The 24,262-nt window shown below is 46.5% G+C and overlaps 1 protein-coding gene across 3 annotated transcripts in view; it reads right to left on the bottom strand.

Annotated features, from left to right (window-relative positions):
- The window catches only part of SORL1 (sortilin related receptor 1), a 164,536-nt gene that overhangs the window by 10,825 nt on the left and 129,449 nt on the right, over positions 1-24,262 (bottom strand). For all 3 annotated transcript variants that reach the window (XM_081541638.1, XM_081541637.1, XM_081541636.1), the window contains exons 33-45: positions 21,732-21,863; positions 20,398-20,524; positions 20,066-20,235; positions 17,488-17,600; positions 17,127-17,231; positions 16,236-16,308; positions 12,718-12,800; positions 10,655-10,751; positions 8,197-8,381; positions 4,618-4,737; positions 3,502-3,666; positions 2,311-2,485; positions 1,172-1,278 (exon numbers count right to left, since the gene is read on the bottom strand). In XM_081541638.1, coding sequence (XP_081397764.1) covers positions 1,172-1,278; positions 2,311-2,485; positions 3,502-3,666; positions 4,618-4,737; positions 8,197-8,381; positions 10,655-10,751; positions 12,718-12,800; positions 16,236-16,308; positions 17,127-17,231; positions 17,488-17,600; positions 20,066-20,235; positions 20,398-20,524; positions 21,732-21,863 — 1,652 coding nt within the window. The remainder of the gene's footprint in view (positions 1-1,171; positions 1,279-2,310; positions 2,486-3,501; positions 3,667-4,617; positions 4,738-8,196; positions 8,382-10,654; positions 10,752-12,717; positions 12,801-16,235; positions 16,309-17,126; positions 17,232-17,487; positions 17,601-20,065; positions 20,236-20,397; positions 20,525-21,731; positions 21,864-24,262) is intronic.

Raw genomic sequence — 24,262 nt, 5'->3', positions numbered from 1 at the left:
CTGTCCATGGAATTCTCCAGGCAAGAATACTGGAGTGGGTACCAATTCCCTTCTCCAAGGGATCTTTCTGACCCAGGGATTGAACCTGGGTCCCTTGCATTGCAGGCAGATTCTTTACCATCTGAGCTACCAGGGAAGCCCACTCTACAGTACGGTACAGTAAAGTACACAAAAAGCATAACCACATGTAGACGACACACACATGTGACAACCCACGCCAGGCATGTGAACTAACTTACGTGACTGGACATGTGAATCTACGTGCACATCTTTGGAAGTTCACAATTTGAAGGTTCGTATGTAGGGGACTTACTGTACTGTAGGTTATCTGCAGTTCAAATCTGCATTTTTTCAAGGGTCGTTTTTCAGTTTTGAATTTGTTTGAAAGCCTTCTTCATACTTATGTATATTAACCATTTATATGTCACCGTTGTGAGAGTTGTTAAGAATTTTCACATTTAATATCCCTTTGCTTCTGGCATTACACTGTGATGATTTAAAGTCGTTGGGGTCTTTGCGGACACCGTACCTCTAAAAAGCCGTTGTTGATTTTTATTGTGTCTCTATTTAGCTCATGCTCTGCTCACATGGAGCCAACCAGCTTCATTAAAGACCCTTGGGTGGCGAATCTGTTTCCAGGTGCCACACTCCTCCTCCTATCTCCTGCTGTGAATATAGTAACTGGCCTGCTAGTAACAAAACACGGTGTTTTTCATATGTCAACAGACTATCTTCAAGCACTTCCTGTTCACTGGAAAGAAACTGATGAGATTCCAGGTTGGCAGTGCAGCTCGGTTCCCCGGGACTGAGGCCATACCATAGCCCTGCCCTCAGACTATCTGGGAAAGATGGGCCCTGGGTGCCGGTGCTGAGTCCCAGTCAAGCCCTAGGAAGCACAGCGAGGACTCCAGCCCATTTCCCTGCCTTTCAGGACACGACCAGTTCACGATTGAAAAGTGCTTAGTTCAGAGATTCGCATCTTTAATGGGCAGTATAAACATTTGGCTAATTAGCAATCCCACTGAAAATGGTCCTTTAATTCTCACGTTCACTCCCCTGCCCTATTCTTTCTTTTGACTCTGTCTATGCCAGCAGGCTGTTAACGAGCTCATCGCCAAAATGGCATTTCAATTAGATTTCCAAAGCCATTGAGAAGGAGGGAGGAACTTACCCTGCTTTCATTAAAATACTTTTCTTTCAAAGCTAGGCTTTTCCAAAACAGAAGGACGTGGTCATTTTCTGTTATGATTTTTAAGGCATCAGGTGCTAATAATGAAACTGAAAATGAAAGATGAAGTAGGAGACAGTTAGTGGCTACACATGTCAGTCTCTGCTCTCCTGTCCATCAAAGGTTGATGAAATAACACTAACCCTAAAGGAATTAGTTAAGGAAGAAAAAAAAAACACACGTATATCCACTTAGTATAGAGCCTAGCACATTCTAGACACTCTTTAACTGACATCTACTTTGTTGTTATAATGTCTTCAGCCAAGAAATTTTGATGGTGTCTAACATAGTGGCCCTCAGACCCAAAGATGGTCAAAAACAAATGGGGATGGGGTGAGGCTGGACTAGTTCTAAGCCTGCTTGCACTTCTGCTCTGGTTCCAGTCTGCTTTCCTGCCCCAAACTCCAGAGGGGCTCAGTGAGGGCCTAGAGAGCTCAGCCTGAAGACAGAGCTCCGGAATGACCACAAAGTATGTCCCAGGCCCACAGTCCACACTGCCAGCCTCCGATACTGATATCACTCCTGATATCACTCCTGATGTCGTTTGCTACTGTCCAAATAACTGGGCTTACTACCTGCTCTATGAACTTAAACCTGACCTGAGCCAGACTAGGGCTGGCAGCAAATCACCCTTTAAAGTATTACCCAATTCCTGGTCTCTGTCCATCTCTGCATCTGATATTGCCCTAGAAACCACAATGACTTCAGTCCAGGCACCCAGATGCGACGTTTGGCTTTAAGGGGCAAAGATTCAGTTTCATTTCCTAACTCTCCTGAAAATGTCAAAACCAGCTAGGGGAAGGGAGACCACAGAGGATAGAGAATATAGAAGATGACAGCCACTCCCCTGCCCACGGTGCCCCTGCCACCACCCTGCAGCCCAGAGCCTGGGACCCCTGCACAGCTCTGCCCCAGCCGGGATACAGAGGGTCACCTTTGTACTTCCTGGGCAAGTCCTGATGGAAACCCCATGTCTTCAAAAAAATAAAAGAGGAAAAACAGAAATGCCACACCTCGAGAAGTCCTAGCAGCGATGGGGTGCCCTGCTGTGTGAGAAGGCCACTAGTCTCTCGCCAGCTTACCCGTGGTAATTTTGATACTGGAATCTTTGCTCATGTTCCCCAGCTGGACAATGATGTGATATTTCCCTCCAGGCTCCAACTTGTTCAGGGTGTATTCCACGGTACTGTTGCGGGATTTCACCTTGTAGCTCCTCTCACTCTTTCTTATTAGATCTTTAACTGCAATTGCATATAACTGGGACAAGAAAAAGACATCTTAATGGTAATCAGAAACCTGGCCTTTTCTACTCTTTGAAGTTCAGTGGCAGCCCATGTGACAGAAGTATGTTAGTGGCTCTAAGCCCCCAAAATAATATTTTGGGTCACAACATCTGACTCTGGTTCTTTGGAAAGCCTCTGGGGTGGTCAGGTCCAACTTTACAATAAGTATTCACACATAAAACTGTGCACAGAATTACCAGTATGATCCCCAAAAACAACCACCCCTGGGATGGCAGGGAGGGCGAGGGGATGAAGGTCAAAGCAGCCTGGGAAAATGAAAGTGGAAGATGTTTCTAGAATCAATGCCTCTTCTTTTAGGGTCAATTGTTTAGTTTCTAAGTTGTATCAGATTCTTGCAACCCCAAGGACTGCAGCCCGCCAGGATCCTCTGTCCATGGGATTTCCCAGGCAAGAATCCTGGAGTGGGTTGCCATTTCCTTCTCCAGGGGATCCTCCAAACCCAGGGATCAAACTCGTGCCTTCTGCATTGGCCAATGGATTCTTTACCACTGAGCCACCAGGCAGCCCTCTCTTAGGGCAGGGGCCAGCAAACTTTTTTTGTAAAGGTTCAGACAGTAAATATCTTAGGCCTTGAAGGTTAGATGGTATGTACCACACTTAATCAACTCTCTTGTTTGTAGCATGAAAGTAGCCATAGATAATGTGTAAACAAATGGGTGTAACTTGGTTCTAATAAAACTTTATTAGAAAAACAAGCAGTGGGCTAGATTTCACCTTCAGGCCAACTGTTGGTGAAGGGAGAGAAAAGGAGGAATGAACCAACATAGTAGCCAGGAATAATGGAGACATGACAACAAAGAGGAGATACCTATGAGGACCCTGTCTTTGGCGAGGCAGAAATAGGGGGGAACCTCCTGCTGAGCTCCATGCACCAGGCCTAGGTTTCCTAACCCGTTACAGGACCTCCCTGCCCCCAAACCAAACCACGTCCAGAATAAGCAAAGTCGCCAGCACGCCTGGCCCGCTCACCAGGTCCTGGTCCGGAGAATCGTACGGGGATTCCCACTTGATGACAGCAGAGGTTTTGCCCATACGGACCACGTGCAGGTGACGGGGAGGAAGCCTGCTATCCGGGATCATCCTCACCACAACATAGTCAGAGGACGGCCCCAGGTAAGGCACCACCACCCGGACCTGAAACAAACACCACGCGAACTCACGCACCACGCGAATTCACGCAGTGGGCAGCAAACAATTGTTTCCCCAACAACACAGTGACATATATACACAATTAAAATTCAATGCATACAAAAAGATGCAGAGTAAGTCCCCACCTACCCCAGATCTCTAATCCATTTCCCACAGGCAGTACTAGTAATGACTTTGCATGCTTCCTTCCAGAAATGTCCTATGCAAATATAAGCACAGATACACAGTGATGGGAGGGTGTGTGTGTAGATACATACATACATACATGTGTGTGCTTATGCATGTGTGTGTATGTGTAACTTATTGTCCTTAACTTTTTTACACAAATGGAAAACAATTACACACATAATTATGCTCTTTGGTTCTTTTACTTAATAATATAGCTTGGGAATTTTTCCAAATCAGTACATTTAGTTTGATGTATTTGTGTTGGATGATTGCCCTGTACTCCATCTCAAAGATAAGCCATAATACTTTTAACCAGTCTTCTCCTGATAGAAGTTTGTTTCAAATCTTTTGTTTTCACAAGTAATAGTAGTCCAAACATGATTTTCCATATACCTTGGCACACATGTAAAAGCATGGCTAAATTCCTAGAAGTGGAATCTGATACAAGCTTTCATCTATTCCTGAGACCCATTTACGAAGTTCTCAGTCCCGCACAAGGGAGCTGCAGATGGTTAAGTGGCCGTTCATTCTGTGCTTCAAGTAAAAACCTGATGCTTGTGGAGAAAAACTATCCTCTCACCTCTCTCTTTCCCTCTTCCCATCCCCTCTCACTCATGCACACACAAATACACACACACACACACACACACACGGATCCTGGAATCCGCACCTCTAGCTCCCCAGGTCCTAGGTCTGAGCTTGGAGCCCAGCAATTAAGACCTCCTCAAAAAATAAAACATTCCTCTGTGCTGGCATTAGGAAACTTACCAGAAACAAATATTGCTCGTCCCCACTGACAAGAACTGTTCTGTTGTGCTGCGAAGTAGTCAAGCTCTTGGGGTTGCGATAGAGGTCAAGAAAGGACGTGGCATAGAAAATACCGTAAACCTGGTAAAAGGAGAGAACAGAAAAGGGCACCAGTTCAACGGCCGGTGACCTCACTCTCATGAAAGCCCTGCTTTAAGACCCTGGAAACCGCTCCACATGAGCTCACAAAGAAGTCTTCATTCGGCATCTATTTCATCAGCATTTACCGAGAAGGCACCCTGGGCTAGGCAGTGGCTTCCCACCTACGAAGATAAACAAGACGTGGTCTCTGTCCTCAGAGCTTGCTTTCTTGAGGAAAGCCAGGCAAAGAAGAAAAACAGATTTATAAATAACAAGTGGTAAATATGAAACTCCTGGAAGCTATACTAGAAGACTGCATGATAAGCTGGGGAAAAGAGGGAATGACCAAGAAGTGGGGACACTCTTCTAGCGTGATGGGGGTAGCAAGCGTGCAAGCTGGTGGAGAGAGCGTGTGGAGGGAGGGCGGACACTGCTGGCTGCCCAGCAGGTCCCTGTCCTCCTCCCCCCCTCCCACAGTAGAATCCTGGTTCTTAGCGAGAGTTGCTACCTGGAAACATGCCTGCATCCCACCTCCCTCCTCCAGGCAGGAGAGGCCAGGTGACAGGGATGCTCAACAGGATGTCAGCAGACATGCCGGGCGGGACCTCCGTGGGGGCTCATGGAAATACAGGGAGAGTACTTCTTCCTCCCTCCCGCTGCCTGGAATACACATGGTGATGTGGTCCAGTCCAATCCCTGGACTGCAAGGTGATGCCACAGGCCAGGGTGGCAGGGGACTGGCTGTTGTTGTTGTTCAGTCACTAAGCTGTGTTCAACTCTTTGCAACCCCGTGGGCTGCAGCACGCCAGGCTTCCCTGTCCATCACCATCTCCTGGAGTTTGCTCAAACTCATGGCCATTCAATCAGTGATGCCACACAACCACCTCATCCTCTGTTGCCCCCCTTTTTCTTTTGCCCTCAATCTTTCCCAGCATCAGGGTCTTTTCCAATAAGTCAGTTCTTCCCATCAATTGGCCAAAGTATTAGAGCTTCAGCTTCAGCATCAGTCCTTCCAATGAATATTCAGGGTTAATTTCCTTTAGGATCGATTGGTTTCATCTCCTTGCTGTCCAAAAGACTCTCAAGAGTCTCTCCATCACCACGGTTTGAAAGCATCAATTCTTCAGTGCTCAGCTTTCTTTATGTTCCAACTCTCACATCCATATAAGAAAAACCACAGCTTTGACTATACAGACCTTTGTCAGTAGGGACTGGGAAATGGATCAAACCATGTTGCTGTTATAGAAGCCCCGGATGGCTGAACTCTAAACTCTGAACAACTCATAATTAGGAGGGAAATAAACTGTTGAAAGCCATTCCTGTTCTATGTGGCCATTCTTAACCTTAAGTGATATACATGGAGTTTAAAGCAGGAGGTGGGAGTCTGATGGCCCTTGTAGGGGGAAAAGTGAAGGCTGAGAGTGTTTATAACAGGGTAAGTGTGAGAAAGTTTTCTTTGTAAGGTAGAGACAGAGGGCATTTTCTCCATGAGCATATAAGCAGGCAAGACAGGGGACTTGAAAACCGTACAGGTCTGGAGAAGCCCTGGGGGTGCAGGAAACCCATCAGGGATTCTAATGTCCCAGATAAACAAATAGGAAGGGAGCAGGAATAGGGGAATGAGCGAGCTCAGATGGGATAGCAGAGGGGGGCCCAGGGTGCAGGCAGGTCTGACCCTGGAGAGAATGGGCCTGTGGCCAGCACGTGGTGGAGGCTCCAGCCACGAGCCAGGAAAGGGGACCCCAGAGCCTAGGGAGCCAGGGTGTATGAAAGCCACACTTGACAGTGATGGGAACAGGTCTTGTGGTGGAGACAACAACTCTGGGTGAGACTCCAGCATCCACAGTGAGCTGGAGATAGGTGGGATTTGAGAGCTTCATTCAGGGGACTCCACAGGCCCCTGACCCGCAGAAGGCTATCATGAGTGCAAGCACTCTCAACATGGAGGAGGCTCCTTCTCCAAGTTCACACGTGATAAGACACTAAAATCAAGTCGCAGACCAGTGCTCTATACACAACGCCCCACTCTGTGCAGATGGCTGGGTGTGACAGGTAGGTAGGCCTGAGTTAGGTACATAAACCAGAGACAGAGGTCCCTCTCTGAGGAGAGTCCAGTTCCAGGTAAAACAGAGCCCAGGGGGTGGCTCTGGGCATCTCATCCCTGTCCCTGCTTCAGAGTGAGGTTCAAGAGCAACAGAAGAGCCCAGGCTGTTACTCCAGCTGGACCTGAGCTCTAAGTCAGTCTGCTGCTTACTAACCCTTGATTGTGGCCAGTGACCTCACCCCTCCGAGCCGTGGTCTCCTCACTGGTAGAGCAGAAACATTTACCCCACAGTGCTGATAAAAGTAGGAAGAAGGAGACCATGGATGGAGGGTGGGCATCATGCCTGGCACACAGTAGGTGCTCAACAACTCTCACCTCCTCTTCCTTCTTCCCGGCTGAGCTCACAGACAATTACTGGCAAATCTTGGTTCTTTCCCCATGAACGAGTCCTGCCCCCAATGCACACTGGATGTGCCCTCAGAAGACAAAGGCCAATTCCTCCTTACCAGCCACTGGGGATTCTTACAGATTTAGTCCCATACACTTTTCCAATTGGAAAACTCAGAAAACGACCCTTCCCTTCAAGATCTTATCAGCTAGTTAGGGAGATGAGAGGAGACAGAAGGTATCAAATCAGATTCACAGTGTCTGATGAAACAGGCTGAATGGCACCAACTCTTAAGGATTTAGTTCCTAAGGGAAGGAGACCAAGTAGAAGAGCTAGGATTTGACTGCACAGCAGGAGGGGTAAGGATTCCAGGGAAGACAGAGCAGAAGACATGGCACGAAAACAGCCCTGGGAAGGTGTGCCTAAAAGCAAAGGAAGGTGCGCACTGCGGAGGGGGGGAAAGCAAAACCAGACTCAAAAAGAAGCACAGATCTAATCCCAGTGCATCAAATGCTTTAAAAAAAAAAAAAAAAAGAAACAAAAAGACCCAAGTACAAGTGCAGTGGGGGCCCTGGAATGAATAGGGAGGCATGTCTGGTGTGTGTGTGGGGGGTGCGCCCGAGAAGACAACCTGTGGGTAGGGGATCCCCCGCGTGGGGAGGGGCTAGAGGAGCCCGGGCATGGTCCTCAGGTGCAATACTCACTGTCAAAGCAACTGACTTCTCACCCATCCCCAGGTGAGACCCCCCCCTCCAAGCGCCTGATTAGGAACGGGACCCCTCTTCATACTCGGCTTAAACAACAGGGGTTCTTTCTTCTTAGATGCCAGGCCAGGTTTTAGAAAGGGATGTCAGGTGCCTCTTGGAGGTAATCCAGAGCTGACCAAAAGAGTAGCTTGTGTTTGGGATAAGGAAAAAAAGCAGCGATGGGGGAAGCCCTGGGGGTGTCCGGTGGTCTAGTGCCAGGGGAGGGTCCATCCTCACTCTGCAGAGGTCATCCAGGCTGGAGGTCATCCAGGCTGACTTACCACATTCCTGGGGCCGGTCCAGGTACATTCCACTGCCGTCTGATTGATGGCCTTGGCTTTGAGGCTTGGGGCAGGGGGGCGGACCCCTCTGGTTGTGACACGCTTGAATGCCAGAGGACTGTCCCCCAAGTCGGTCTTGGCCCAGGCAGAAATTTCGTAGGGCGTATGAGCTGTCAGGTTACCAACTGGGGAAACAGGGACAAAGGGTTGGAGCAGTGATCTTTATATGCACACTCTATTTTTAAATTAAAAAAAAAATCTTCTTTTGCATGTATCTTTATATGTACACCTTATTTTTTTACATTTTTTTCCTTTTTATCTTTTGACTGTGCCATGCGGCATGTAGGATCTTAGCTCCTCAACCAGGGATCGAACTCTCACCCTCTGTGTTGGCAGCATGGAATGTTAACCCCTGGACCACCAGAGAAGTGTACCTACTTTTTTCAATGTAACCTCTCCATTTAAGTGAGTCCTTCATGTTGTAGGATGTTTATTACTTTACGAATTCACTTGGCATGATTTATTAATGAAAACTGCAAATAACATAGTGCATGGGCATGGAAAAAATTCCTTTAAGGCCAACCAGCTGTGGATATAAATTGGTACGATTCTTGTGGAGAGCCATCTGGCCTTGTGAGGGTCTTGAAATCCTTGATAACCTTCAATCCAGGTACAAGAGAGGGATCCAAAAATTTGTACAACCAGGAGGTCTGTCACCGTATTTGTTTCAGCAGAAAAAAGTATAATCATCTGATCACCCAGCAACAAGGCAACAGTTAAATAAGATGCATCTGTGAACTTCATGTGCATTCCATGAACACAGCCACTAGAAGTTGTTTCCAAGAATACATAGTGTGACTAGAAAATTCTGTGATTTAGGTTCAGTAAAAAAGGCAGGAGGTAAAAGTATATATAGTATATATAAAGAAGTCAATGAGGAGGAAAAGTACGAAGTTAGGAGATACTCAAAATTATTAATAAAAGTGGTTTCCCTAGGAAGTGAAATTATAGGAATTCAAAAATTTTATTATACATTTTTTTGTTTTCTAAATTTTCTGTAATAAACAGGTGCCCCTTTCTAAGTAGGGAAAATGTCATCAGAAACTAAAAGAGCAGTGAGCCATAAGAAGGATATGCTTAATGGGAATTAAACATTGTAAATGTAACGTTGTAAATCATTGTTATCATTGTAAATCAACTATATTTCAGTAGAAATAAATATCAAGCAGATAAAAAGAGAAGGATATGCTAAGAGGACAGCCTTTGGAATCAAGAGGACTTGGGTTCAAGGCCTGACTCTATGCTTCATGGTTGCAGAAGCCAAGAATGAACTATCCAAACTCTCCAAGTCCATACCCTTGTTGGTAAGATGCGGAAGAATAACAGCCCTTACAGTGGCGCTGTTGCAGGGAACAAAAAAGAAAATGCTCGTCAGCAAGTGCTTTGCATGGCCCCTGGCATGAAGCAGGCCCTTTGTGGGTCTCAGGCATGGCTGCTAGGACTTTTGTCCCCGACTCTGCCAGTTTCTCTTGGCGTGAAGTGGGGGCAATGAGATCGCAGCCTTCAGAATTAGAGATGTGGCTTCCAATCCCGGCTCTGCTGCCTTCTGAGGGAACCATTCGATCCCTGAACCTTATGTTCTGATCCATAAAATGAGGATATCCCGCAGCATCGTTTTCGAGGTGTTAGGTTACCTGCTGGGTAAATGCTTGCACACACTAAGTACTCAATGATAGCTTTACTCTTGCAAAACCTCCTTGGGCAACTTATGTATGTGTATACATATATTATAGAATACTTGTTAGGATTGGAAGTACTTTGTGAACAGGTTCGAAGGGAAAAGAAGCTCTCATGTCCTCCTCTACATTCACCTGCAGCCTTGGCCGTTGAAGGTTTTGTCTTAGAATCAATTAAAATCCTTCCTTTAGCCTATTTTCAGATATGAGGACTTTGAGACTCACTATTTGCACAGATTCAAGAGGAACTGGAACCCTTTCTTCTCTCAGTCTGTTGGCCCATTTGTTCAAAAAGTATTTACAAAACGCCAATTATGCAGCAGCCCTACACCACCTTTATTAATATCAGCAAAGGAGGAGCGAACCAGCGGAGTAAAAAGAGAGGTAACTAATCCTGAGAATTCTTTGGGGAGGGAAAAACATCATCTGTAAAAGGTTAATCCGACTTCTTCCCAGCGTTTCATCCTTTTTAAGCCTCCAACTTCCCTGAAGAGTCATGAGATTAGAAGGGGGATTTGGGGAACCACCCAGTGGATTCCTCACCTGGGCTCAGGAGCCACTGACAGGATCCTCCATGGACAACACGGGCCCACTCAGAACGGCTGCAGAGAAGACCCCTCGCCTTTCCCGCCCCCCCGCCCCGCACAAGCTCTACTGCCAGGAAGGCCTCAGTCTAGCCTTCCTCCTTCCCGCTTACACACCGACTAGCTCCAGGACGCTACCTTTCTGTGACAAGACGGTCCCTCGGAAGTTCAGCGTTCTCTTCTCCTGTCTGTGGGTGTCAAACGACCAGAAGAGGTTCACCACATAGCCATTCACCTGCCAAGAATCAAGAGCATGTTACCTGGGCAGTGCACACGCACAGGCCTCACCAGACACGAAAGGAAGAACGTCCCTGCTGTTCCTTGGGTACCTGCCTTCTTACCAAGAGTGGGCTGGTCCTTCGGATCCTTAGACCAGTTCCGTTTGTGCTAACACGGAATACTCATACGCCTCCCTACTTCTAAAAATGAAGGTGAAACAATTTATAATATAGATTCTATCATGTATTAACATACATATATATATATATATATATATATATATATATATGCAATCTAGAAAAATGTTACTGATGAATCTATTTGCAGGACGGGAACTGAGACGCAGACATACAGAATGAACTTGTGGATACAGGGCCAGAAGGAGAGGATGGGACAAACATATACACACTACCATGTGTACAGTAGATAGCCAGTGGGAAGTTGCTGCATAGCACAGGGAGATTAGCTCGGTGCTCTGTGATGACCCAGAGGGGTGGGATGGAAGGAGGGAGGCTCGAGAGAGAGGATATATGTACACCTATAATTGATTCATGTTAATGTACAGCAGAAACTAACACAATTATACTCCAATTTAAAAATGTTTTTAAATAGATTCAATGAAACAAAAAAAAATTTAATGCAAAATAAAAGGACAAGAACCAACTAAAAAGGAAGAAAGAAGAAAAATTGAAAAGGTGATTAGATTATAGTAGTTAAGGAGCCATCTTAGCTCAGATGGGCATCCCTCGTGGCTGAGCGGTCAAGAAGCCACCTGCGGTGCAGGAGCTGCAGGAGATGCAGGTTCGGTCCCTGGGTCAGGAAGAGCCCCTAAAGAAGGGCATGGCAACCCACCCCAGTATTCCTGCCAGGAGAATCCCACAGACAGAGGAGCCTGGCAGGCTATAGTCTATAGGGTCAGAAAGAGTCAGACACGACTGAAGCAACTTAGCACACACGCGCATGCTTAGCTTAGATAGTCCTTGTAGTCAAGGCCAAGAGGTCACAACAAAGGTGGCTTGGTCAGATCTCATGGGCTTCTCCAGGCAACAATACTGAAGTGGGTTTGCCATTCCCTTCTCCAGGGGATCTTCCTGGCCCAGAATCAAATCTAGGTCCCCCGCATTGTGGGCAGATGCTTAACTGACTGAGCCACCAGGGAAGCAGACACTGTCTAATAGGAGCAAATATATCCATGAGTCAGGAAAGACTACCTCTTCTGAGTCCTGAGCTCACAGAAAGATTTGATCTAAAGGTCTTTAAAAATATTAGGCAATGGCTCAAATTAAAATGTGTTCAGGACCAAAGACTACAAAGACAAGGTCTACACACGGCCATTTCTGGCTTCAGCGGTCCCTGAAGCCAAGAGCATGAGACCACAGTCAATGGCACAGAGACTCTGCAGGCCTTTGATCCACCACAACTTCACAAACTGGGACAGATGTGAGGAAAAACAGACAGGAAAAACACCGTGGAAGGTGAACGGCAACCTGAGCAACCAGGGGACACAGATAACTACGGGGAAGGTGGCCACGCTGATGGACCGAGCAGAGGGGATGAAGGTGCTGGAGGGGGAAGGACCCCGGGTGCACACAGGTGGATATGTGTCCAGGGTATCTGACTCTTCCCTAAGACTGTCTTCCACTGAGGGAACCTCTGCATTAGTGCTCAGCACCAGGAAATCCAATAAAGCTGAAAATTACAGGGCAAACATTTTCTGTTAACACCAGCTCTTTATTTGCACTGTAGCTGTGAACCATTTAATTATATGGTTAAAAAAAAAAAAAAAGGCACCAGGCTGAGGCAGAATAATTACATGGGAGACTCCAGTTGTTCTCCGTGGGGGAAGGAGCCAACCTAGGTGTGGTATTTTAGCTTCGCTGGAACAGATCATTCTCTTCTCTTAATCTTCCTGTCCTCTGCTCTATCAGTTCCCACGCAAAGTAAAGCCCCACCCGACTGCTGGCTTGAAATGTCCACGTTACCTTGATGTCCGTGTCCACGGAGAGGGTAAAGCTTAGAAAATTTTCACCGTAGCTGTCAATGCGGATGTCTGGTGGTGGGATCACTGAGAACAAAAAACGGATTCAAAGAGAGAAACCATGTGATGAAAAGTGAAGAAGGCAGGACTTCACAGTTTTCAACTCAAGGGACAAAGCGATCTTTCAGTTGGGGAAGAAAGGGCATTGCTTTGGCAGTTCTGACTCTTCTATCGCTGTTACCACTGTTGTCCTGAGACTGGGTCCACAGTTGCCGGGTGAACACAGAACTATCTCGGCTGGGTCAGCTATCCTGGCAATTAGGTCGAGCAGAAAAGTGCCATTATGTAAATGCCCCATGTCAGCCCAGCCTCAGCCTGGTTCTGAAAAGTCTGGGGGTCACACTAGGAACCACGTTTACTGGCACCAACGAAGTCCCAGTGGCCTCAGGTCCTTTTTCAAGGTTGACAGCATGCTAAATCTTAAGTCCTAACTTATAGATGTATGTGGGACGAAATGGAAAGAATCTGGGCCCTGGAATTCAAATTCCTGTTGAGACACTTAGCAACCGTGTGCCCTGGGGCGAGTTACCTGTCCTTGCTAAACCTAGAGATAGCATCTGTACTTCACAGAGATGGCAAAATTCACTAAAATAAGACCTGTCTTGATACTCAAAGTTCCCTTTCTCTCTTCCCGATAAAGTCCCACCCACGACAGATTAAAGACCTGATGAGATACTGGCATCCTCATAAAGACCAGAGCTTGGGATTTCCCTGGTGGTCCAGTGGTTAAGAATCTGCCTTGCAATGCAGGGGATGTGGGTTCAATCCTGGTCGGGGAACTAAGACCCCACGTGCCACAGAGCAACTAAGCCCGTGCACTACAACTAGGGAGTCTGTGCACCCCACCGGAATATCCTGCGTGCCACAATTAAGACTCCATGTTGCCCAATTAATTAATTAATTAAAAAAAAAACAAAAAGACCACAGCTCAGCCTGAGAGCTGAGGGGACAAGGAGAGGGCAGCAAAGAGAACAAGATTCCTCTTGGCTCAAGTGAATAGCTCCACGCTGGTCATTTTGAATGTCTACCCACCAGAAACCCAAGAGTGTGCTGCAAGTGTAACCTAAGAGGGCTTGATGGGGTCAGCATCATCAGAATATAATATTCACATGGATTAGATTCTCAGCACATGTGCCTTTTAAATCAGCAAGGCAAGAAAGACCCAAAGGAGTAGCTAAGACTTGGTGGCAAAGAGATGGTTCGAACATTACAGGAGTCTCTCTAGATGTTCAATAAAAGTGGGCTTGAGGAAAATACAGCATGCAGAAGAAGAAAGGGTATTAGGAGTTGCAGGCAGCCAGCTCAGAGCAAAATAGTTCAGGTGCTGCTATAAACCTGACCTGGGTTGTAATCGTAGTGGCGGGAGTTACAGCACAATCCTCTCCAAATCTCAGTTTCCTCAGCTACCAAATGAGTTTAAGAATACTTACAGGGTTGCTAAGGATTAAGAGATACATTCCTATAAAAACAACCTGTAAGGTGCTTGCTGCAGTGCTCAAAATATGTTGGCTGTTTTTACCATTAACCCACTGTGTCCACTAATTCTGGGTGGTGATTCTGGGAGATGCTCCTGCTGTTTCAAACCCCATCTTCTTACATTACTAGGACCCCATCTTCTTACATTACTAGGACCCGAGGTCACAGACAGATCATAACACATGCTCTTTGACTCTGCACACAGTTGCCTTTTAACCAATACACGTATGAGGAGTTGAGGTTCATCCTAAAAATCACTGTTGTTGTTGTTTAATCGCTAAGTCATGTCCGACTCTTTGCAACCCCATGGACTTGTAGCCCACCTGGCTCCTCTATCCATGGGATTTCCCAGGCAAGAATACTGGAGTGGATTGTTATTTCCTTCTCCAGGAGATCTTCCTGACCCAGGGATCGAACGCAGGTCTCCTGAGAGAAGCAACCCCCAACCACTGAGATTTTCAAATGCAGGTGTGAACTGTGATGAGGAATTCAAGATGCTACCTGTTTTTCTGATGACTTTCCAATGTCCCTCCTTTTCAGTAGGTATGGTCAGTATGTTCTGACTGATTGTAGAGGAAAATAATACCACAATCAAAACTCCAGGGGAGGAGCTTCTTTGGTGGCTCAGTGGCAAACAATCCACCTGCCAATGCAGAACAGTTCGATCCCTGGTCCAGGAAGATCCCACATGATGCAGAACAACTAAGCCACAGCTATTGAGCCTGTGCTCTAGAACCCACGAGCTGCAACAACTGAAGTAGGGCCCATTCTCTGCAACAAGAGAAGCTACTACAATGAGAAGCCCAAGCACAGCACTCTAGAGTAGTCTTTGCTTGCTGCAACCAGAGAAAAACCCTTGCAACAACAAAGACCCAGCACAGCCAAAAATAACTAAAAAAAAAAAAAACAACCACAACTCTAAGGAACTGTGACCTCAGCACACATTTTCCAATATGTACAATCTCCCTGCTCCATGGACTGGCTGGCTTCATGAAGTTCAGCTTGGCCCCTGCCCTGATCTCAACCAACCCATGTTTTCAAAGGCAACCAGACAGTGACTCTCCAAGACCCAGAGCCTATTTCTCACAGGCTCAGGCTAAAGCAAAATCCCCCAGTCACATTCCTGGTGGCATTTCCAGCTTTCGTACCCACGCGCCAATCCAGAAATGAAAGTGCCAAGGCTAAGATCAGGAAGATGAGCTGGTGCGTCTCCCACAGAGTGCCAGAGCCTTTCGTTTACTTGCTTCAGTTCACTCACTCATCTGTGATTTCATCGGCTCCTACTCCACACCGAGGATGGGGTGGCAGCACATGTGAGGCACACGTGCCAAGTGAGGAGCCCCGCCCAGGAGGCAGGCCCTGCAGTGGTTCAGGGCTCAGGTTCTGGAGTCAGCAGATCAGGTTCCAACCCCAGCTCTATGTGCAAATGACACAACCTTTCCAGTCCCTTATCTGTCCTTATAGTTGTTCTGAGGGCTCAACGAGATAAGCTGGTATATGCAGAGCAACTGGCAGGAAAGCCTTCCAGGTCCATGACTTTGACCAGCTCTAGGGATAGAGAGATAGAAACCACCACCTACGTGTTGTTGGTGGCTGCCCCAGGGCAGTAACGAGTGGCACTCTCTTACAACACCCCACAGACGAAATGGACAAGACCATCTTTATCTTGGCTGAGAAAGGAGGACTCCTTATGTCACAGATACTCCGCCTGAGAAGCAGAGCTGGGCATGACGACCTACAGAAATCCACCTGTATGCTTTTGCTACAACAGATGTCCAGTTCCATATAGAAGGAGGAATGATCAATGGTCCCCCCAAAAAGACTTCACGTCTAAAGCACAACAGAGACACCCAGAGAAGTTCACCTGTTGTGGGGAGGGAGGTTGTGTGAACTATTCTGATCTATGCCTCTTCATTTGCCAGTCACACAGAGTTTTTTCTAAGGGTTTCCATCTTCTCTAAATCTGCAAATGCTGGAATCATTTACCTTGTCCTTTTATGGTGGTAATGGATTTAGAATCGCTCCAATTTCCTATTCCACGACTGGTCACCGCAGCCACCTTTCAAATCAGAGTGTGAATTAGTATGAAATAAAGGCAACATGCCACACAGCGAGAATCCCAAGTGGGCAAAAGGGGTGAGGCTTTGGCAATATGAGTGGAAGAAATACACACAGAGGGATGCAAGACAGTCTGAGGTGCCTGCAAGGGAAGTAAGACAGGGAGAGAGAGCACAGGAGGGAACCTGGGGAAAGGGAATTGTGACAACACTGAAATTACAAAATTTCTGTTGATTGACAGGTGTCAAAGTTTTTCTAAAGGACAGGTGTGTGAGAGGGAGTGCGTACGTGCGTGCATATGTATGTCCATATATATGCATAATCATACACAGGTATGAGACTCTCTGTGTAAGGGAGCTTATGAATGCACTCTATGGTCTCAAAAGATGTTTTGCATAAACTCTCTTTTCTACTGAAGATGTTGACAATCTATTTCTTAAAAACACCAGAAGATCATTTCATAAATGCCACTTATCACAGCTCTGTCTCTCCCTGCAGCTAAAGATAAGCAGAAAAGAGGTGGGTGCAAAAGAAATCGGAACTGGAACGCTAGCAGAATATCTGGGTTAACAGCAGGGAGAGCTGCATTAATAATCAATTCTCAGTTGTTTGAGTGAAGGATGATTTTGAGTTATCTATGTAGCCTTGGTTTGAGAAACTTAAAGAAAACATGAGCTCCCAGAGCAAGGGGCTGGGTATTGAGCAGACCACTAGTCAGCACCTCGTAAAAGAAGGCACGGAGTTCTCACGAAAGTGCAACTATCTCCCCACGTTCCCAGGCCACCCAGCCAGACGGCTGAAACGTGTGTGAACACTCACTCTGACCGTGTACTGAGTGTTGACCAGCAGGTTCCTTATTTCAGTAAAGTTGCTAAGAGCTCTCTGGGAGGCCCACATCTTGGAACCACTCCTGCTGTATTCTACCTAAAGAGAGAGAAAAATAAAAATAAAAACACTATACCATGAACAGGTACCAAAGGTCTGGGCATCGTTAACACCTTACAAAAAGGCAGGAGGAGAGAGGGGAAGGTGAGATGCAAAGTGTCCCAGCGAATGGATGATTATTTATAAGGCGGTACCAAACCAAGTCCTCATCACACAGGACACGATTCTGCTCCAGAAGACCCAGCCATCTCCCACGCTCACCCACACGCACTGCCCGCTCCTGGGAGGGCCTTACGATGTACTCCCGAATGAGGCCGTGGGTGTGGGCGGGAGGGGCCCAGTGGCCCACGATCACTCCTTCCACTTCCCTGTGGAGCGACAGCTGGAGGTTCTGAGGGGCGTCTGGCACTGGAAAAGAAGCCACGTGGGGTTAGAATCCATCTGCATCCTTGTCAAACGGAGGAACTTCCCTGAGCTTAAAACACACACAAGAAAGAATCCAGGGCAGCAGGGAACCTGTGCACTAGAAAGGGCTGTGAGCTTGGTCTTCCCGCTGATGGAACACCTTTCCTCCCTGCTGTCCACCCGTCAGACCAACCATGGCTCAGGGAGTCTGACATAGGCCGGGGGCTGCTAAGGGCTGCAGGACGGAATCACCTGGGTAGGTTAAGTCAGCACTGGCCCTGGGCTTCCAGGCTGAGATCTTGATTGTCACAGGCAGCTGCCCTGAACTCTCATATTTACATAAATGTGCGTGGGTGCTAGGTCGCTTTAGTCGTGTCTGACTCTTTGTGACCCTATGGACTGTGGCTGCTGTCCATGGGATTCTCCATGCAAGAGTACTGGAGTGAGTTGCCATGCCCTCCTCCAGGGGATCTTTCCGACCCAGGGACTGAAGCCACATCTCTTATGTCTCCTGTATTGGCAGGAGGGTTCTTTACCACTAGCGCCACCTGGGAAGTTCATTTATATATATGTGTGTATACACATACACACACACACACACACACAGATACATATATATACATATATATATATTTATATGTATATGCACATACATATACATGTATTTTTTAGATTCTTTTCCTCTATAGATTATATAATCTATAGATTATAGTTCTATAGAACTATACTAAGTATAGCTCCCTCTACTATGCAATAGGTCCTTGTTGTTTGTCTGTTTTGTATACAGTAGTCTCAATCTGTTAATCCCAACCTCCTAATTTATTGTCCACTGTTCATAAGTTGATAAGTCATAAGTCAGACTCTTTGTGACCCCATGGACTGCAGCATGCCAGACTTCCCTGTCCTTCACAATCTCCTAGAGTTTCTTAAACCCTTAATCTATGCCTCCCCTCAATTCTCCTTAGCTAACCATAAGTTTGGTTTCTATGTTTGTGTGTCTATTTCTGTTTTGTAAATAAGTTCGTTTGTACCATTTTTCTCAATTCCACACATAAGCGTTATCATGTGATATTTGTCTTGCTCTGTCTGGTGGCCTTCATGCAGTTATCACGTCCTCACTTTCTGGCAAGACCATCTTCTCGATCTCCTTCCCCAGGCATGGACTTCTTCAAGGAGCCCTGTGTCCTTTTCCTGAAGCACGGCGTTAGAAACCTCGATCTGACAGGTGTGCTCACCGCTATCAAAGATTTTCTGGGCCTTCCCAGTTGAGGAAACAAGGAAATGCATGCGGTATACTAACTTGTGCAGATACATATACCTATCAAGATTTTATGTGTGACCACATGCATGCACATTAAGATAAACATGAGTTCATATTAACATCTCCAAATGTAAACACGGTTCTGACAGCAACCGAGAATGAAAGTTTCACAAAACCTGGGGAGCAAAGGTCACGGGAATAAGCACAGTCACCCAATGTCAACTACTGTGAAGGAGGGAGGAAGCAGGGAACTCTATAACGCTCGAGCTTTGGTAAATTTCTTTACAGTATGCCCAGATACTTCTGACACGCTTCATATGTTAATGACGCTGATCTCCTGAGCACTAAATACTGGGAAATACCTAGAGAAGGAAGGCAGAGACAGAAACTAGGTAAGAAATGCAAAAGAGGGCAGGGATGGGGAGAGCAAATTAACCTCTTAAGAGAGAAAAACATTATGCGTGGTGATCGGTTTGTAATTACACAAATAAGGAATCACTATGTCATACATCTGGAACTAGCACAGTGTTGTGGGTCAATTATACTTCAATTTAAAAAAAAAATTGTGTTAAGATGTCAAAAACAAATGTATAGTTACGAAAGGGGAAAAGGGTCAAGGGATAAATGAGAGTTCTGGGATTAACAGATACACACTGCTCTATATAAAGTGGCTTCCCAAGTGGCCCTAGTCGTAAAGGACCCGCCTGCCAATGCAGGAGACATAAGAGACGCGGGTTCAATCCCTCGATCGGGAAGATTCCCCTGGAGAAGGAAATGGCAACCCACTCCAGTATTCTTGCCTGGGAAATCCCATGGACAGAGGAGCCTGGCAGGCTACAGTCCATGGGGTCACAAAGAGTTGGGCATAGTTGAAGCAATAAACAAGGACCTACTGTATAGCACTGGGAACTATATTCAATATCTTGTAATAACCTATAATAGAAAAGAATCTGAAAAAGAAGAGAGATATATACGTATAACTGAATCACTCTGTTGTATACCTACCTAAAACACTACATATCAACTATACTTCAGAAAACAGAATTGTGTTTTTTTAAAAAAAATTATGTGATATAATAAGGAGAGTGACTCAGCCAGGACTATAAACTTAGGCACATAGGCAGCACATGTAGTGATTCTGCCCTGTTCCTGAGCATCCTGGGAAACTCTGAAAATCCACAGAAGGGCTTGTCCCTGTGGCACTCACATCCTTCGGGAGTCCTCAGGGTCACGAAGTCGTTGGTACCGTGCACCTTGCTCAGACACTGGACCTGGACTTTGACCTGATATGTGGTGTCTGGCTTCAAGACTTTCAATACTGTGCTCGTTTTATTGCTGTGGGTCTCCAGAGTATTCCATATGCTCTCTCCAACCACCCTGGCCGAGAGAACAAAGAGAGCATCGCATCAAAGCAGCATGGGGTGGCCAAGATGTCTGAACCCGTCAACGGAGTTGCTCGGTGCACACACAAGAGTTTATGGAATACCCGGGAGCAATAAAAACATCATTTTCTTCTCCCGTGGCAAAGAAGGGACCCACCTGTAGTAGACGTTATACACACAAGAAGCGGAGGGCATCTTCTTGGGCCGTATCCAGGTCAAAGTTACATCCCCAGAGAAGTCCGCTGTCCACTGAAGATTCTGTATTTTGTATACATTTAATTCCTCTAGAGAGAGAAAAGGGGGAGAAAGCAAGTGATGTCTTACAAATCCTTGTATTTCAAAGGACCCAAGAGGTTCCTTGGTTTCAAGCAAACCTACTGGGCTCTGCATGGTCTGGCCACCATCATCTTAAAACACCCCAGAAAAAGAAGAGTTGAAACATTCCTATCCACCCTTCCCCAGGGTCTCCTAAATTTCCAGTTGTGATATTTCTCCTTGTATTTCACCTCCTCGTTTGCACTGAAACAAGCCTGACTCTCAACAGAGAATATCACAAATCCAAGGACACTGTCATGGTGGGATCCGTGATTGCTACAGACTGAGATGCTTGTGTGCCCCAGAATCCGTATGCTGATGCCTCAACCCCAATGTGACGGTACTAGAAGGTGGGTCCTCGGGAGGTGACTAGGTCCTAAGGACGGAGCCCTCGTGAATGAGGCTAGTGTTTTCATAAAAGAGACCCCAGAGCACTTCCTTCCACCATGGGACAACACGGAACACGGCTGTCCGTGGACCAACAGGTGGGCCCTCACCAGACACTGAATCTGCTGGGCTTCAATCTCAGACTTTCCAGCCTCCAGAACTGTGAGAGATAAGTTTCTGTTGCTTTCATGCCACCAAGTCAGTGGTATTCTGTGATAACAGCCCCCAAAAGATTGCTAAATGCATTTCAGACAGAAGGATGGAGATCACCCCACCGCAAAGCCTGAGGCACTGCAGGAGCAACAATGCCTCAACCTGAGGTGGTGACGGGTTAGTCGCTCAGTGGGTTAGTTGCTCAGTGGTGTCCGACTCTTTGAGACCCCCACGGACTGTAGCCCACCAGGCTCCTCTGTCTGTGGAATTCTCCAGGAAAGAATACTGGAGTGGGTTGCCACGCCCTCCTCCAGGGAATCTTCCCAACCCAGGGTTCAAACCTGGGTCTCCTGCATTGCAGGCAGATTCTTTATTCTCTGAGCCACCAGAGAAGCCCATCAACACAAAGACTAAAGCAAAAAACAAAATGAAAACCCCAGTCTTGACCAGCATCTCTCTGAGAGGGGCAAGGTGAGCTGGAGGCTGAATCAGAGGTGGGACAGGCCTCCTCTGGAGCTCCAACAGTGAGCAAGAATCTTGGCGTTTTCAGACTGAGGCAAAGCTTGACGAGGTTCTGCCCTGGGGCCCATCCAGCAGGGTGGAGGCCGAGCCCGGGGTCCTGGGGGCCACACTCACCGCTGCAGGCGCGCTCATCGCTCTCGTCCGAGCAGTCCAGGAAGCCGTCACAGCGCTCGGAGAGCATGATGCAGGCCTCACCATCCTGGCATTGGAACTCCAGGGCCGTGCAGGTCAGGGTGCTGTGTGTGGCTGCAACACGTGAGGGTCCATGGTCACCAAAGGGTTCCCAGGTTCTGGGAAAGGGAACTCATCAACCAGCACTCCCCGCCCCATGCAAATATGCATACGATGTTCCATACAATGACTCTATCCATATGAAAAGGAAGCCAAACAGACCACTAAACCAGGGTGGTGATTCAACAGCAGAGAATCCACTAACAACGGGTCTTATAGTCTTCTGGGGAACTTGTAAAGCACACAGGTTTACTCCAAACCTATGGAGGCAGAAACGTAGCACTGGGCACGTGCAGGATTTACAAGCTCCAGAGTGATTCCTCAGAACTGGCCAGTCCTGAGAACTTCTGTTCTAGAAGTAGATAATCCTGTTTTCTGGCTGAGGCACTGCATCCACTTCTGAAAACCACACGTCAAGATGTAGGTAGAGAAACCAGGATGGTCAAGAGGAACAGGTAAAGGATGCTGGGAGCTTTTCCTAGGGATGGAATGATACAGGGTTTGGAAGTGGGGGGTGGAGGCTGAATAACAGTTGTCCTCATCTGGTGGGTTTCCCTATACGAAGAAGGAGCCTTCTGTGATGTGTCTAGGATGGAGGTACAGAATTCAGTTTTTCAAAAGAATTCTCTAACACAGTAATTCTCAATGGGAGAAAGAGTATCAAACCACTTGTGAGGCTTTAAACAAATTGTAACTGCCTTCCCCATCTCCTGGAGAATCATTGGATCATACAGTTCCATTAGGTTTGTGTTTGTTTTTTTTTTTTTAATTTTTTTTCTTTGCTAAACTAAAATTGGTTTGCCTGGGGTAGCTTGATGGAGGACTCGGTTACATAAAAATCTGCATTAGAATATTTAGAAAAGAATTTTTTATTTTTTATCATTTATTTTGGAGTGTGTTGGGTCTTCGTTGCTGTGTGGGCTTTTTTCTACTGCGAGCAGGGGCTACTCTCTGTGGTGCTCGGAATTCTCGCTCTGGTGGCGTTTGTTGTTGTGCAGCATGGGCTCTAGGGCTATTGAGCTTCAGTAGTTGCGGCTCCCAGGCTCCAGAGCTCAGTAGCTGTGGTGCCCGGGCTTAGTTGCTCCAAGGCACCTGGGATCTTCCCAGATCAGGGATCAAATCCATGTCTCCTACACTGGCAGGCAGATTCTTTACCGATGAGCCACCAGGGAAGCCCTTAGAAAAGGTTTTAGAACCACTAGTGAACAGCCTCAGAAGCCCAAGATGGGATTCACCCACCCATTTATCTATCCATCCATCCATCAAACTTTTAGGGAGGTTCTATCATGAATCAGATACTGTTTAAGACGCTAAGGATATGGTGATATGTGAAACAAAGGACCTACCCTCACAGAGCTTACTGAGAGAAATAGCAAACTAGTAAACAAACAAATACATTATTTTAGACAGTGATAGGAACTACAAAGAAGCATACTGAGGGTGACTAGAAGAGAGCGATGGGGATTTTATACAGAGAGTCAGGGAAGGACTCTACGCTCAGAGGGGATTGTTATGGAAAATACCAAGATTCCCATCACAGAATTACCCCTCCCCCGGGAAGAATGTAACAAAATATAATCAAAAAACAGATGAACAGTAAAGCTGAAAGATGTCTGCGGTTTCTTTAGGAAACATCTCAATATTTTCAAAGGAAGAAAACATGGTTTTTAGAAACTGGGAATAAGGTTGTCTGAAAATTCTTAAACTGGTTCTTAAACAGATGATTAATGGGCACTTAAAACAGAATGTAGTGGCCTTCAGGGGCCAGCTTCTCTAAGAGGCATGTCATGCTAATCTCATTTCCTTTGTTGATGGGGTTATCCGATTAATGGATGGAGGAAAACTGTAGATAGAGCACATCTTGATTTGAAGCTGCTTAACCAAGCTACTTCCTTAGGTACACGGCAGATTTGAAACTGGCAAAAGATATTTATTTAAAGAATACCCATCAATGAATTAATCTCACCCAGGAGGAAGGTCCTATTTCATTTCCTCTTTGTTAATTACGGTTAATGTTCTTCTTACTGTACTTATCTGGCTCAGATGTTCCTACTATGATTTTGGTGAGTGCTGGATCAATCTGCCCCATTATCTGAATGTCCCAAAGGTCCACTTTGTTCAGTCTTTTCATGTAAGTGCGGGATTTTACGCTAATCCCCATTTAATTTCTGTGTGTTATTTTGGAGTATTCCTCCCTACAAGAACTTTCCACATGGTATGATGAGAAGATCATGGTTTTGTACAAAGAAAAATACTAAGTAAATGCCCCGATCTGCTGCGGATGAGGTGGCCCTCTTCGAAGCTTAACTTTCCTATCTCTAAAGTGGAGGTATAAGGCCAGAATTTATCAACACGAGACACAAAGCCCAAGCACGCCCTGTCCTGCTCTCCTGGAGCCTCCCCAGGGGCAGACG

This window comes from Giraffa tippelskirchi, chromosome 11 (genome assembly GCF_054371585.1).
Source record: "Giraffa tippelskirchi isolate mGirTip1 chromosome 11, T2T-mGirTip1v1.2.pri, whole genome shotgun sequence".
Classification (NCBI taxonomy): Eukaryota; Metazoa; Chordata; class Mammalia; order Artiodactyla; family Giraffidae; genus Giraffa; species Giraffa tippelskirchi.
Note: the sequence above shows the minus strand (reverse complement) of the source record. Positions and strands in the feature narration are given on the sequence as shown.